Below are 15,461 nucleotides of genomic sequence, written 5' to 3' on the forward strand. Positions count from 1 at the left end.
GTTCTTACAGAATATACAGTGTCATGTTTATGAGGAATCTTCAGTATATATAAAATTTAGTCCTTGTGTTTCATGCATTTCCATTTTGCATGCATTTTTTCTTGTCATGGATTGTAAGATACTGATGACAGAAGCCAACACCAGTATTAATGAATAATAAAGATTTTAGTGTTACATCTGCTACTTATGCTGCTACTTCTTCTATGTCTGATAACAATGAAAGAATTACAGTCTGGTGTGTGGTTGTACTTGAGGTTTAAATTCACCCATTTGTATACAGATGATGCTCACTGGGCCTCAGAATGGCCCAGTGTGGTCCAGGCTTTTTCCCACAGCTCTGTCCTGCAAGTCTAAATGAAGGAGTTTCAGGACAGCCTCAGCCTTCCTCGTCAGAACTAATGTGAGTGGAAATGTCAACGACTATGTACAAAGCCATTTCCAGCACAGTTGCCGTTGCGACACATCGATCTCGCTGCAGAAGCCCAAAAATGGTTTTACATTTTCTTCAGAATAGTCTCCAAATTCTCCAAATCCCTTTTTCTTCTTTTTTTAATGAATGATCACCTCCCATTTCCTAATGGCGATGCTGGAAATCGCAGAAGTGGAAGGTGAGGAAGGCTGCGGCTGGCTATGTGAAAGTAGCCCCCCGTTTTCAGTAGCGTGGCCCAGCCTGAGATAGAGAATGTAGAGGTTCTTGTCGTCCCTCTTGTGGGAATGTCAGTGTCACGGGTAACTAACAGTGACGGCAGCAAGGGCCTTCCTCCCATACTGCTGTCACCTCCCCCAGGTAGCGCACTCGTCTGAAAACACATGGAGCCGGCCTCAACAGGCGGCCTTTCAAAGTCCCGTGACAAAGCAACGACTGCCTCCGACAGAAAGGAGTGTCACAGGGAGGAGACGCAGCGTACATGCCGCTATCACCCGTCTCCTTCCCAGCTTACGCAGACGATATGCGCAGACAGGCCAGGGCTGCGGAGCTGTGCGTCTCCTCTCTGGGACCTCGTCACTCGGCAGAGACAGCGTGTCCCTCACTGTGACACGGGCATGACGATGACACCCAGCTGGACTGTTGTAGTTAGGGGCACCTAACTACACATTTCACATTTATATACAGAGAGCTGTTACCCCCTTCTTTTACACCAGTCAGATGCATTTTGAGCAGAGAGAAGAAGAGAATAAGTTACAGCTCAGTGATTTGTATGAAAACACTTTAAGATTAAAACCAAACACCCAAGCATTTCAGTCAGGTACAGTATATGAGCATGTACATGTTATAATGTGTTTCAGGTGCAAACATTGTCTCCATTTCTTGTGGCCTCTGGCTAATCCAACAGCCCATTGTTTAGGAAACCTGGCGCACTTAACTCAGCTCACTTTCACAAAAATTAGTCGCACATTCTGTTCACATTACCTGGCAAAAGAACCTCCACTGTGAAGGCTACAGAGATTCCTGGCTGTGTTAGGGAGGCAAACGGGTCCAGTGTAATTCTCAGCCCTGGTTATAATGCATTATGATGCTGAGTGCAGGGACTGCTGGTAGTCTTGAAAGGCCCTGTTCCCCCCTTTCAACTGTCTTACTCACCAAGCTCCCTTCACCTCTCCAGTTGAGAAAATATGGAACTGAACAAACGGACAGTGTAATTTCCCACAATGCAGCTCCTGCCAGGAAGGGCGAGAGGAGAGGTGCTCAATGAACTGTATATCATGCACCTTTTTCGACACCAAGACTTATATGTCTTTAGAAACAGACAGTTTAACTATAGTATATCATTGATTTTAAATACTTTATCCTTGAACTTTTTCCCTCTTGATTTATCTATAGCCAGGTGTTGTTATGTGTGTGGTCATAAGCAGTCATTGCTCAGTATGTACTATAACACATTCCTGATGTATTACAATTGTTATGAGTACGTCCACTATACATTGGTGTCTTTTATATATATTAGTGTTAATTTGTGGTATTAGTTTTGTCTGTTCTTTTACTTGTGTGGATTCAGCCGCTGAGGTAAGGACATCACCAGTCATTCAGCAGTAAGGGCTTTACACACAGAGTGTTATTGGTTTTAAATGTTATTAACATGGCTGGGATATGTCTCTCTCTTTATCTCTCTCACTCTGTCCGTCTGTCTCCATCTCTTTGTCTCTCTATCTCTCCCCCTCTCTCCCCCCACCCCCCCTGCGAGGGCGGCCTTTGCCCCCTCATTTGCATGGCGTTGTTGGAGCGTTCCGATCCAGCTGACAGAACTTCAAATCAGCTTGGCCCATTTCCTTCAGCAGGGCAATTTGAGCGCGAGTCCGTCCAGGACTGGAGTGGAAATGAATCTGTGCATAGTAAAAACGCTGAGCTTAATTATCTGTGTCCATCCAAGGGCAGCTAACGACTAACTTGGAAAGTGTAATTGATTTCAGACTCTCTCTTTCTTTTTTTTTTTTTGAGGAAGAAAGAAATTGTGAGCGGGACTGAGGAAATGGGCCCTGCGGGGGGTTCTGGCTCAGCCCTGAGAAAGCCGTAGCAACCCCCGGGATACCCAAACAGTCCCCCTCTCCGTCACTCTCTGACACCCCGCGCTCTTTGTGTGGTCTCGTCTCTAGGTGTTTCACACTCAGCACGGTGGCTCTGTCTCTGCTTCTCCTGTAGGCCTCTCTGTGACATTAATGGACCGTTAGAAATGTAATTATAAACTATAAAAGTATGGAATTAGATGCAATTATAATTATACAATATACATATTTTATAGTTACACATGCAATCGTTAATTGTGCGTGTGTGTGGTTGAGTGTGTAATGTATGTCATTGTATTTATACGTATATGATTATATATCTAAGCTGGTTTAGCTGGTTGAATTAGTGCAAGGTGCATGGGCTTGGCAGGTATCAGAGTTCTGAAAGAACACAGACAGTAAGAATCCCTGGAGACCAGTGCTCTTCAGAAGCACTGGCCTTAAAGCAGCGTGGTGGAAAGCGCTGGCACGGTCTCGACTGTCGGAGGAGCTCGCTGGCCGCGCCGGGCCCGGCCAGCCGCCACACGATGACGCTCCGCTGTCTGCTTGACAGATTTCGCCTGTCAGACCCCATTACCTGCGAGTCAGGAATGTGTCTAACGAGCTGAATTAGCGGTATAATTAGCCGAAAAGAAAGGCAGGCAGAAAGGTGCAGTGGAAGACGGGTCTGAGTGGGTTGGATCTCTCCTCACGCCTCTGAGTGATTATCATTCACCAAGAACAGGGACTGTTCAACGGCACCGCCACATGCAGGGAATGGGATACCTGCTCTCATGATCACCGTTTAAAAATCACATTTCTTAAATGTGTGGATGGCAGTGTTAAGGCAAAATATTAATGTGGCTGTACAGATCACACACACATTCACGCACATACACGCACATGCACATATGCAGGCATATACACGTACATATGCATACACACACGCATATGCAGGCACACACACATGCATACACACACATTCATACTCTCACGCACGCGCACACACACGCATACGTGCACTTTACATTTCCAAAGGTGAGACGGTCATCATGGTAGAGAAGCATGGAGCGGTATTGTCCAGTTCAGCTCGTCTGAAAGCACGGGAGGAAGGGAGTCTGGCTGTGCTTGACTGCATGCAGGCAGCACAATTAGGCCATGAAATGGCCAATTATTTTTGTATGTAGTTAAATCCAATCAAATTTACTGTGGTGAGTAAGGGGTGTTGCACCCTTGTGCAGTACGATTGCCTGAGAGCACGTTCCAGTCATTTACAGGAAAATAATTGCATGGCTACAGCAAATGAAGGTTTTTTAGAATCACTGAGTAAGAGCTAAAATGAAACTAATGATATAATGGAAAATGGTCAAGGCAGGAATACCAACATAACAATAACAAGGAGTAACACTAACAGTTAGTGCCGAATTATAAAACAAGGTCATAAAATGCACAGATAAAATGCTGTGTCTCTTTAGAGTAGTAAGTGGTACTTTGGCGTGACTTTGAGTTGGTTGGAGAGGATAGACAGAGAGGATAGGAGAGGATAGGATAGATTACATTATTGCCACTTAACAGATACTGTTATCCAGGGCGACTTACATACACATGTAGGTTACAGTTTTTATCCAGTTATACAGCTGGATATTTACTGAGGCAATTGTGGTTTAAGTACCTTACCCAAGGGTACAACAACAGAACCCCAGTAGGGGAGTTGAACCAGAAACCTTGGTCTCGTGTGATCTGGTTTGGCCCGGTATGATCCGGTTTGGCCTGGTGTGATCCAGTCTGGGCTGCTGTGATCCAGATGGGACTGATGTAGTTTGTTTCTGCCTCACGTGATTGGAAGCACATGACTGCGCCGCTAATTGCAGTCTGCGTGTGGTGGTGAGGAGCTGTGTGAGAGGATTGGCCTCTGAGCCGATAATTGCAGGTTTGATTCCCACACAAAGCAGTGCCATCACACCCAGAGCAAAGATACTTGATTCACCTCATTGGTATCCAGCTGCACGTACAGCCATGCTATTTCGCTTAGCTGCCTCCTGAGCATTTCGCTTAGCTGCCTCACTGTTTTGCTTACATTTCTGTTATGTTTTTATACAACAGGTTATGTGCTGAAGCTGTTCTGGTGCCTTAATCCAGAGCACTTTCACATTAACAATTTTGCATACCTGTAACACTGGTTGCAAATACATTTCCCTTAGCTGCTGTCACAGTTACAGCCACAGGTGCAGTAGCAGGATGAGGTGTGCTTGGAAGGACCCCATCCCAGTTTTCTAAGCACTTACCCTCTCTGTCTCTCCTGGTGTCATGTTTTGGGGTTGTGAAACCCCCCCCCCCCCCCCCAGCAGAGGGGGAGCAGCTGGCGGGGTGTTGGGTGGCGACCGGCCGGTGCAGGGCTGTGTAAACGCTGGGCAGGTTTGGGGGAGAGGGGGCCAGGAAGCCCGGGCTGTGTGTAAACAGTACTGACAATGCGCTCGCCCAGGGAGAACAGCGCTGCACCAGGGCGCAGGAAATCAAATCCATTCTCCGGGATGGGAGGGGGTGTGTGGGTGGACCAAGCTCCTTATTGTCCCTCCAGGACCCAAACAAGTGCATTCCACCCCGCCGTTTCCAATGGCAATAGGGGTCGTGGCTACTCTTCCCTCACTATGGGATGGAATTCCTTCTTTTGGCAGCCCTCTGCACTTAATTAAGTTGTCACTCAATATGTTTTTTTATATATGAAGAAAGTCAGAAGCAAGTTTTTCTGGACGCAGTTGCGTTTAAGATGGTTCAATGGCCAGGAGGAACAGGTAGATTGGAGTAGATTCCCCATATCTGCCGCTGTGTGTTTGACTGAAGGGCTCCTGTGGCTGGGCTCCTGGTTGGGTCGTATTGTCAGCTCACATGAGCGTGCGGACGGGGAGATAGAGCAGCGTGGCGGCGGCCAGGGCATTTGGCGTGCGAGCCTCATTAGAGCCGGGCATGTTGGAATGTGTAATGTTTAATTACGGGCCGGCTGGGGGACCTGCCTCTCGTTATTAGCATCCCCGCCCGTGCCCGCGCTCTCAGCGGTAGCTGTGGGTGGTGTGCGCCGCCGACCTGTCAGAGCTCATCTCTGAAGGACCTCTGCTTCTGCCTCTGATCATAATGCAGCGCGGCGCGCGGCTAATTACAGCCCATGAGTGAGACAAACGGAGGGAGCGGGAGCGCACTGGGGGAGAGGCTGCCGCGGCCAGAGACAGGTACCCCTCAGAGAGAGAGAGAGAGAGAGAGAGAGAGAGAGAGACTGCCGCAGCCAGAGACAGGTACCCCTCAGAGAGAGAGAGAGAGAGCATGCACACCTATACACACAGATTCTCCTACATCTGTACACACTCTCACACACATACATATATACATACACACCGGTACAGACACTCGCATGCATACTGTATATACACACATTCACACTTGTACACAAACATACATATATACACACATCCAAACACACATACATACACATACACACACACACACACACACACATACATACTTAGACACTCATGCTTGCACAAACACACATGCATACACACACACGGACACACAAACACACACACTTACGCGTACTGTGCACACAGGGTCTGAGATTGTGCTGTTGTGCTGAAACGAGACAGTAATTAGGCCAGTAATCTGACTGTGCTCTCCAAACACACGCTGTCAGATACTGCAACGATGCGTGTGTGATGGCTACATGCTGCTCCGCCCTGCTAATGCATTACTGGGAGTACGAGCCTTCATAAAGCCACCATCACAGCTCTAGAAATATACAACCTTTTCATGGCAACACAATCCCACAGTAATGCAGTACACATAGTAGTCAGTGCATTAGTGTAGCAATTATCACAGATACAGGTTTAAAGCATTTAGTTACCTACTCAGCCATGCTGAATAAAATGGATTCTGCATATGGAGCAGAGGGGGCAGAGTGAGTGTATGTTGGAGGGACCCGTGAGGGGCTGGCCCTGTCCCGGCCAATGGGACGCACCCCGGCTGGGTCAGGGAGCGGGCGGTGCCCACTGAGCCAGAGTCTGACACAGGGACGGCTCATCGGCCTCTTTACACGGCGCCGCTGCTGTCACCATGGCGCCCCGTCTCCATGCCGACCCCCATTGTGCTCACAGCAGCGGCCACTGCCCGCTTTGTTCCCACAGGAAGTGATCCATATTAGGGGGGCATGGCCTTGCGAGCGTGCGAGAGTGCGTGTGAGTGTGTGACAGTGTGTGCGAGGGTGCGAGCCAAGTGTGTACAGGATGGACTTGGAGTTATCAGCATTCTCTTGTCAAAAACATGTTAAAAAAATTAATAAAATCTTAATTTTCAGTTTCATGGCTTTCTTTGGATTTCTGCAACCAGGATAACATTATTCATATTATTGCCATAATTAGCTGCATGTCCCTCAGTCTTCAGAGTAGCTGAATTGTGCATTTCCTGGCTTTAATCCAACGGCTGGAGGTGTGTGTGAGGGAATGTTAATGTGTGAGTTTCTGTGTTAAACCAGGGTGGACAGTGTGTAACAGCGCTAAGGTCATCTCTCTTTGCCAGGTGAAAACTGTGCATGCATGCGCTAGCATTAACAACTATAGCTGTAGCATTCGGCTTTCGGTCCTCTCACAGGACAGGAGCTACAATAAGCTGGAACTGATTACATTTACATTTACATTTATTTATTTAGCAGATGCTTTTATCCAAAGCGACTTACAAAAGTGCATACAGTAAGTATAGCGACAGTACGGGGACAGGATGTGTACAGTTCCACAATGAGACAGTTCTCAGCTGAGAGCAAGGTCTGTTTGAGGACACAGTACTATAAGATTTGTACAACTACAGCGTATAGGGCAACTAATACGATACACCTTCAAACAGCAAACTTCAACAGCTTCAAACGGCACAATGAGTGTCAGGCAGCAACAAGAAACAATTTAAAACAATTTAAAAAGCACTGCAATTTACGACAGTACTGATGGGGGGGGCAGCAATTGTGTGCTGGGTCAGTCCAAGTAGAGGTGCGTCTTCAGGCCCCGTCTGAAGGAATGGGGGTATTGGAGGTATTAGTAAACAAAGATGACATGTGCCTTTGGGGATGTCAGATATCTGGGAGATGAATTGATAGATTAATAGATACATCTACATGGTCATTGTAAATGGGAATGGTTTTGCAGTTGACCACACCTGGTAGAATATAGGTTAAACAATTAAACAGATAGACAGATGGATAGATAACATGAAGGTAGATATATAAAACATGACATTATCATCTTACAGAGGGCAGTCACTGATATGATTTGAGCGTACACAGTACGGCACTGAACTCGGTGTTGACGTGTCTCCGGGGGGATTTCAAGCCAGGTGACCTGTAGCCTGAGCTCAGACTCATTTCCAGCAGTTTGCCTTTTTCTGACATGGGAAACAGGGGCGAAAAAATGAGTGTCTGTAAGCACACGCTAACACATCTACACATGCGAATTAGCATGTGCACATTAGCACATGCTACAAAGATACACATCAGCTGGGTTGTGGTGAAGCACAGAAAGCAGGCAGAGGTACGCTCGGAGCAGTGATTAGGTACGCCGGTAAGCAGCTAGCAGGACCTGAGACATTAACGCCGTCATTAGATTAAGGATTATGATGAGGCCGTGACTACGCAGACTCTCTCTGCCCTTTCTGTAAGATCGACGGGCTTTACCGCGGTTTAGCCACGGGCCCTTTCTGCCTAGTAGACGTTTTGGGAAGATGGACGGGACTTTCCACACGCCTGTCTCAGAGACTCCCTGCACACAGTCATTATTTCAGTTGGCATGGGGCTGGAGAGACAGGTTCTCAGACTAGATTTAAACCGGAGGGCTCCGAACATCTGTGAAGGAGTGGCACTGGTGTGTTCTGCAGTTTTTGGGCTCAGAGAGTGATGTGGGTGAATGAAACTTGTCCTCATGACAAAGTTGAGCTTTTTTTTTTTTTTTTTTGCACATTTTCATAGTAATATTGTATTGCCAACTCCCACAGGGTCCTAAAATACGGTGGGTTGTAAGATCTGTCTGTGAGCTGTTTTCTGGTGTTATGTTGAAAACATTCTCTCGGTGTCCTCTTTCATTCTCTCTGTTTCTTGTTCTGTTTCTGTAATGCTTTGTTTCTCTCTTCCTTTCTCACTCTCACCCTTTCATTCCCTCTTTCTGCCCCTCTCTCTCTCTCCTTCTCTCCCTCTCTCCTCTCTCTCTCTCTCTCTCTGTCACTCTATCCTGTTCTCTGCCTCTCTACGGTGTCATTGTTGGGCCTTGCAAATATCCATAGTGAGGTACCTTCCACCCCTGTGTGTGTGTGTGTGTGTGTGTGTGTGTGTGTGTGTGTGTATGTGTGTGTACGCACGTCTGTGTGCTTTGTGTGTGTGTGTGCGCTTTGGTGTGTGGGTGTGTCAGGGAGGCGTTCCTAGCAACAGGCTGTAGTGGGGAAGGCATGCGTGCCAGAGGGCAGTGAAGTGCTGAGCATTTCCTCTGGAGGAGAGAGGAGCAGGGCCCCCCTCCTGGCCCTATTCAGGCACGCTGGCCCGCGGCATTGTTCCCTGGCCCTGGCCCCCTCCGCTCGCGCCGGGATTCCGCACTGCTAGCCGAGCAGTACGCCCCCTCCCCAAAACACACACGCTCTCCCCTTCCTGCGGCCCGGCTGAGTTAATAAGATTCTGCTGTGTGTCGCCCCTGCTGCCTCCCGGAGGTGCACACCGCCCCCAACCCCCTTCCCGGCCCACAATCCTCTCCTGCCCTCTGATTGGACTGGGTGCTCAGCAGTTGTCCACTGTGTTTTGGGTCTTGTCCTTTTGCAAATTCAGCTTTGATTTTGCTGCTAAAAAATGAATCAGAGATTAATGTAAGAAATGGTATTAAAAAAAGAATCAGAGAGGGATTAATCTAAGAGTTTGCATTATCGCCTCCTTTGTCAGAGGGGTCAAACGGGGTTCATTTTCCTCTTTTTAAAGTCTCAGGTCAAAAGGCGGCCATCAACCCAAAAGCATGTCCCAACCTGTTAAGCCCTACAGATTCTTTCCACTTAAACAGTTGTGTGAGGATGGATTTTCATAGTGAATCTGAGTATTTGGAGATAGTGGTAGTGTAGTGTGTGTGTGTGTGTGTGTGTGTGTGTGTGTGTGTGTGTGTGTGTGTGTGTGTTCACAGGGACAGAAAATCTTTGTCAGCGTGAGCTGCTTGAGACCGTCTGCCTCAGTGCCGCTGTGATTAAGAGGAATGTCGCTGCGCTATTGATCCCCCTGGGCCATTGATCGCCTGTTTTTATGTGTCGGCCGCTCTGATAAAATGTTATCTCCACCAAAAGGCCGGCTTTGAAGCCCATACATGGCTAATTTGTAATCAGCTCTGTCAGGACGCTGGGTCGGGGTTAACCCTTTGAGACACCCTGCAGTGTAATCCTTCATGTCGGCCTGCATGTCGGATGCCGCCCGGGGCGGGGCATCCTCAGGAGCTCCGGCCCGGGATTGGTCAGCACATCCCATTCAGGTTCCTCACACGCGTAAACACGGCTCTGTCAGGTTCTGAACTGGTGTGAGGAAATATTGACTCAACAGTTGTATAAATTGTTACGGAGGCCCCTCCAGAATTAAAACGGGCCAGTCATGATGATGATATTCTGTGCTGATGGTGTCATCAGTGTGTTGTGCTGTAAAATGGTGTTCTGTAAGGCTCCGAATCAAATGGAAGAATACTGCAGTCAGTGATTGAGTGAGTCACCACGTCATCCGTTGGGAGATATAAGGGGACTGTTTTACCTGTGGCCCATCGTAGGGGGGGGGGTGATTGGAGCAGAATTAGGCCTCAGCTCTAAGGGGTAAAACCACTTGCAGGGGAGGGAGATGTGGGACAGCCAGTGGTCTCCCTCCTGCCAGGACCTGGGAACCCCTGAGGCAGCTGTTTTGTTTTTTAGGAGGGGGGGAATTGGGGGAGGGGGGAGGTACAGCTCAATATCACCCCCCCAGACCCACACGTCCTCCCTCTGGTCAATTGAGGGTCATTGCGCTTGTGGCAGGAGGTGAGGCACATCGGATCCCACTCGGAGTGGCAGGCTTTGTTGACATTGCAGGGATTAGAGGGGGATTAGCACTACCCCATCACAGGACCCCAAGGAGTGCGGCCTTCCAGCAGCCTCTGCACTGACCCGTTCTGTGACCACAGAGCCGTTCCGACAGCCTCTGCACTGACCGCACTGTGACCACAGAGCCATTCCGACAGCCTCTGCACTGACCGCACTGTGACCACAGAGACGTTCTGACAGCCTCTGCACTGACCACGCTGTGACCACAGAGGTATTCTGACAGCCTCTGCACTGACCACGCTTTGACCACAGAGGTATTCTTACAGCCTCTGCACTGACCACGCTGTGACCACAGAGGCATTCTGACAGCCTCTGCACTGACCACGCTTTGACCACAGAGGCATTCTGACAGCCTCTGCACTGACCACGCTTTGACCACAGAGGCATTCTGACAGCCTCTGCACTGACCACGCTTTGACCACAGAGGCATTCTGACAGCCTCTGCACTGACCACGCTGTGACCACAGACGCGTTCCAACAGGCCCTGTACTGTTTGTACCCTACACTGGCAGTGAATGCACTTCTCATAAGCACTGGGCAAGCAAAATATTACAAGAGATAATCTTCTAGTGTCTTTGAAGGTATTTGTTACTGCATAAAGTGGCCAGCTTTGGGTAGCATATGAATTCCGTGTGCAGCGTGACTGCAGGATGAGTGTGTGTGTGATGGAGTATATGACCGCAGGGGGGTGTTGATCCTGACCGCTCTCTGTGTGTTTGCGTGTGTTCCAGGGAGGAGCGGGAGCGCTGGATCCGGGCGAAGTACGAGCAGAAGCTGTTCCTGGCGGGGCTGACGTGTGTGGACCTGCCCCTGGGCCAGCAGCTGCTGCGGGCCACGGCGGAGGAGGACCTGAGGACCGTGGTGCTGCTGCTGGCCCACGGCTCGAGGGACGAGGTCAACGAGACCTGCGGCGAGGGAGACGGCCGCACCGCCCTGCACCTGGCCTGCCGCAAGGGCAACGTGGTCCTCACCCAGCTCCTCATCTGGGTACCTGTCCCAGCCGCTAGCCTTACCTGCAGCTCACCTGCGCAGCGCAGAGAGCTGTTCGCTTTACCTGCAGCTCACCTGCGCAGCGCAGAGAGCCGGTAGCATTACCTGCAGCTCACCTGCGCAGCTCAGAGAGCTGCTAGCTTTGCCTGAATCTCACCTGCGCAGCTCAGAGAAGCAATAGCTTTACCTGCAGCTCACCTGCGCAATGCAGAGAGCCTTTAGCTTTACCTACAGCTTACCCGGTTAACTCAGAGAATAGCAGTCCACCTGAGCTTACCTGGTCATCTTTAACAGTCACAGTCTCAACCTGGTGCTCACCTGGGAAGTTAATGTTATGTATCTTGGTATGGTCACACATCTGTTTCTTAAATGAAAAATTGTTACGCATGCAAGTATTTCCTTTCAGTATAAAAAAAAGTTCATTTACACAGCTTGTATAAAGTAGAGGTGATGTAAGGTCATAGGAGTGTGTATTTTAGTATGAAAGATCAAATAGATCATAGATCAAATACATTGATGCTAAAATGGATCAATGTATTTGTTGACTGACAGTGCATCACAAGTTCACCTCACTCATGGTGTCGTTCCCTCCGCCTCTCCGCAGTACGGCGTGGACCTGATGGGCCGGGACGCCCACGGCAACACGGCGCTGGCGTATGCGCGGCAGGCCAACAGCCAGGACTGCGTGGACGTGCTGCTCCAGTACGGCTGCCCCGACGAGCGCTTCGCCCTCATGGCCACGCCCAACCTCGCCCGCAAGAACAACAACCGCAACAACAGCTGCAGCAGCACGGGCAGCGGGGTCGGCAGGATGCCCACCATCATCTGACCCGTGCCTCACCCCCCGTCCCCGGCCCCCTCCCCTCACCACCCCCCCTCGCTCAACAGTGCTGCCCCCTCATGGAGACCTCCGGCACTGCGCTCCCAGACTCCTCGGTCTTCCTCCCCCGCGGGATCGCCCTGGAACAAGCGGCGGCGTTCCCCGCGAGTTTGTGAGACAAACCGAACCGAAACACTGAGCGATGCCGGAGTGAAAGGAGAAGAGCGCCACACGGAGGCGTCGGAACCACTACGCAAGGGGGCCCCTCCGAGGGCCCGGAAGAGCCACTCTTGACTCGCGCTGAGAATGACCGGCATTCTGGCTTAGGGTGGTAGCCGTTGATTTACGCCCCGACCCGGCTCGGCTGGGCTGGGGGGACAGAACCCTCACTGCACGTCTCAGGGCTATGCTCCATATCATGAGACATTTTGGGAGAAACCTTGCCTCGCCCCCACACACCCCCTCCCCCGTCCCTTCGACCTTTCGATGCCTGCTCCTGGGTCCTGTTCAGCAGAAAGGGGGAGGTGTCAGTTGGACACACCCCGTGCAGTGTGTCCCCGCCTCACGGCCAGTGAAATTCTGCCTGGCAGCATGACGTCAGAAGGCTGTGGGCAGAGAGGTTTGGGTGGGTGGGGCAGGGATCTGGGGGCGAAGTTGTGTGGCAGTAAAGATCAGTCTAAAGTGGCAGTTCATCAGGGGCAAACTGCCAGTGAAGGAGGAGCTGAATGCATGGTGTGTGCCACACCCCCTCCTAACCCCAGACTCCTCCCACTCAGCACTCCCTCATGCCCCACCCCCCCAGCTTTACAGAGCACTCACCTGTGTATTCACCTAAAGGAGCACTACATCCAGGGGGCGGGGCCAGTAGAAGTGACTTTTGGATTGATGAATAGTGTCACAAGTAGCATGTAGGAAGAGGTGCTGTTTTGAAAAGATGTGGCCAGGGGAACCGCACTGGACCATTCCCGACCAGACTCTACGTCCACACTCTCTCTCTTTAGCTATCACCTTTGCCTCCTCCTCTTTGCCTTGGTTTTCCAGTGCATTCAATTTTCTTTCTCTCACCTCAAAAAAAAAACATAAAAGGAAAAAAAAAGCAGTGTTTTCACTCACCATGTTGATATCCATTACTGTACGCCACTTTTCCTTTGTACTGTTTCAGGCTTTTCATTTCTAGGCATGTGAAAAATATCTTGATGTAAAACATTTTAGGAAAAAACTATTAGGTATTTCTTAGTAAAAGTATAAATGCATGACCGTCACTTTCTTTTGAAATGGAAACAAGAGATCCTTCATTGTGTCAGAACCCTGTCTTTCAGTCATCACTGGACCAACGGATAAGTTCTGAGAGAACCAGAGCGCACTATGCGGAACCACTTAATAGCTTCTCGTTAAATTATTGCTGGGTTCAGGGACCGGAGACCGTTGTCATTAACCTGTGAGCTCCGTCAACCAAAAAGCCACATTTCCACCTCTATTCCAGAGCACATCACACATTCCTCCACAGACAGTCCACAGCAATTCATCATGACCATCCTGCTTGAAATTAGTATTTTTTTATAATAGTAACCATTTTGATGTTGGTTTTGGATTTGTTCTTTTTTTAAAACTTGTCACCATATATTCCACCATAAAATATCAAATGCTTCTGTAGAAAGACATGGTTCCTTTACTGATCATATGTAGCTTTTATGATTGAAGGTGAAGGCAGACCATGGCTGGAAGCAGTGTGAATCAGTCCAATGGAATTGAAATGGCTGTGTCATAAATGATGTTGTCTTTTAATTGGAATAGGAACACTAATATGAATAATGTATTGTTTTCCCAGAGAAAGTGCGTCCACTAAGAACAAACCCAAACATTCAGTGACTGAAGTTCTTTATTGGGCTTTCTGATTGTATGCCGTAGAGAAACATCTTCCAGTGAAAATAGCCTTTTGCTTGAAGTCTTATTGAAACTCCTGTAAACCAAAGCACATGCATGGAGAATCAGAGATAATTGGCTGTTGGCAGTGCTGTGCTAGCGTATGCATGAATGTCCTGCTAAGGCACACTTCCCTTAATGAAAGGGAAAGCGGAGTACTGAGACTCACCATGGCCATAGCTTTAGTTTGATTTAGTTTCTGCGAGGTGGTCAGGAATTCCAGTACCGTCTCTGGCACTCTGTGGGAATGTCTTTTTAGTCCTAAAATGCTTTTCCAGTTTTACAGTCTCTGACTCCTGAATCTCTCACTTTCAACTATCAACAAGAAGGGCTTCTCTGGTTCTGGTATCCCAGTCTGTAAATAAGTTTGTTTTTTTTTTTTGTTGTCATTTTTTTGTACATTTTTTGGTAGCGGTGTAATTTATATAAAATGTGACAAAAAAAGAAACCCAAAATGAAATGCAGGAAAAATGTGCTAATACTCAACTGAGAGACTTTTTTGATTTCGTGGATGCTTTGCAGAAATAAAAAGATTGTAATTCTTTTCTGGGAGACTTTAAAAAAAAAAAAAAAAGAAGAATTTCCAAGTTTGTGAAGCCACATTGTAAGTCAGGACGCCAGTGTGTTTGGCTGGTGCTCCTGGCCCGGCCACCGCTCCCCTCTCTGCCCGCCTTGTCCCACCGTGAGCGGCAGGGGAACAGAGACCCCGGCATGAAGGAACCCCAAAACCAACCAGCCTGGCCTCTGTTAGCTCCTGCACATAGCATTCCTGCCCCCTCTGAAGTGTTTGGGGCGTGTCTGTCTCCTAATGGGCCTTTTCTGCCTTTCGGTGAGAGATCCTCCTCCTGCCCTGTGTCCCTCTCTGGGCCACCTCCTTTCCTTTGAGCTCTTATGGCAAACTTCAAGGACAGTGCTTTGGTTCTAAAAATCACACCTTCACCATTTCAAGAGAATGATAATTAAACTGATAGTCATGCAATGAAGCAGCACTGAGGGACAGAGTAAAGGGTTAATGGTTTGTGATGGTGGGTTTGTCTGAAAGATGCTGTGATAGGTTTTTGGGGCAATTAGGTTCAGGGGGTAATCCAACAGTGTTTAGAGCTCCTCTAGAGTGTGGCGCGATTATGTCAGTTTC

At 48.9% G+C, this 15,461-nt stretch overlaps 1 protein-coding gene across 5 annotated transcripts in view; it reads left to right on the top strand.

Annotated features, from left to right (window-relative positions):
- The window catches only part of agap1 (ArfGAP with GTPase domain, ankyrin repeat and PH domain 1), a 160,089-nt gene extending 145,353 nt beyond the window's left edge, over nt 1-14,736 (top strand). For all 5 annotated transcript variants that reach the window (XM_036540218.1, XM_036540219.1, XM_036540220.1 and 2 more), the window contains 2 exons: nt 11,325-11,580; nt 12,188-14,736. In XM_036540218.1, coding sequence (XP_036396111.1) covers nt 11,325-11,580; nt 12,188-12,412 — 481 coding nt within the window. In that variant the 3' untranslated portion in view covers nt 12,413-14,736. The remainder of the gene's footprint in view (nt 1-11,324; nt 11,581-12,187) is intronic.
- The last annotated feature ends 725 nt before the right edge of the window (nt 14,737-15,461 follow it).

The sequence above is a fragment of the Megalops cyprinoides genome, chromosome 11, assembly GCF_013368585.1.
Source record: "Megalops cyprinoides isolate fMegCyp1 chromosome 11, fMegCyp1.pri, whole genome shotgun sequence".
NCBI classification, from domain to species: domain Eukaryota; kingdom Metazoa; phylum Chordata; class Actinopteri; order Elopiformes; family Megalopidae; genus Megalops; species Megalops cyprinoides.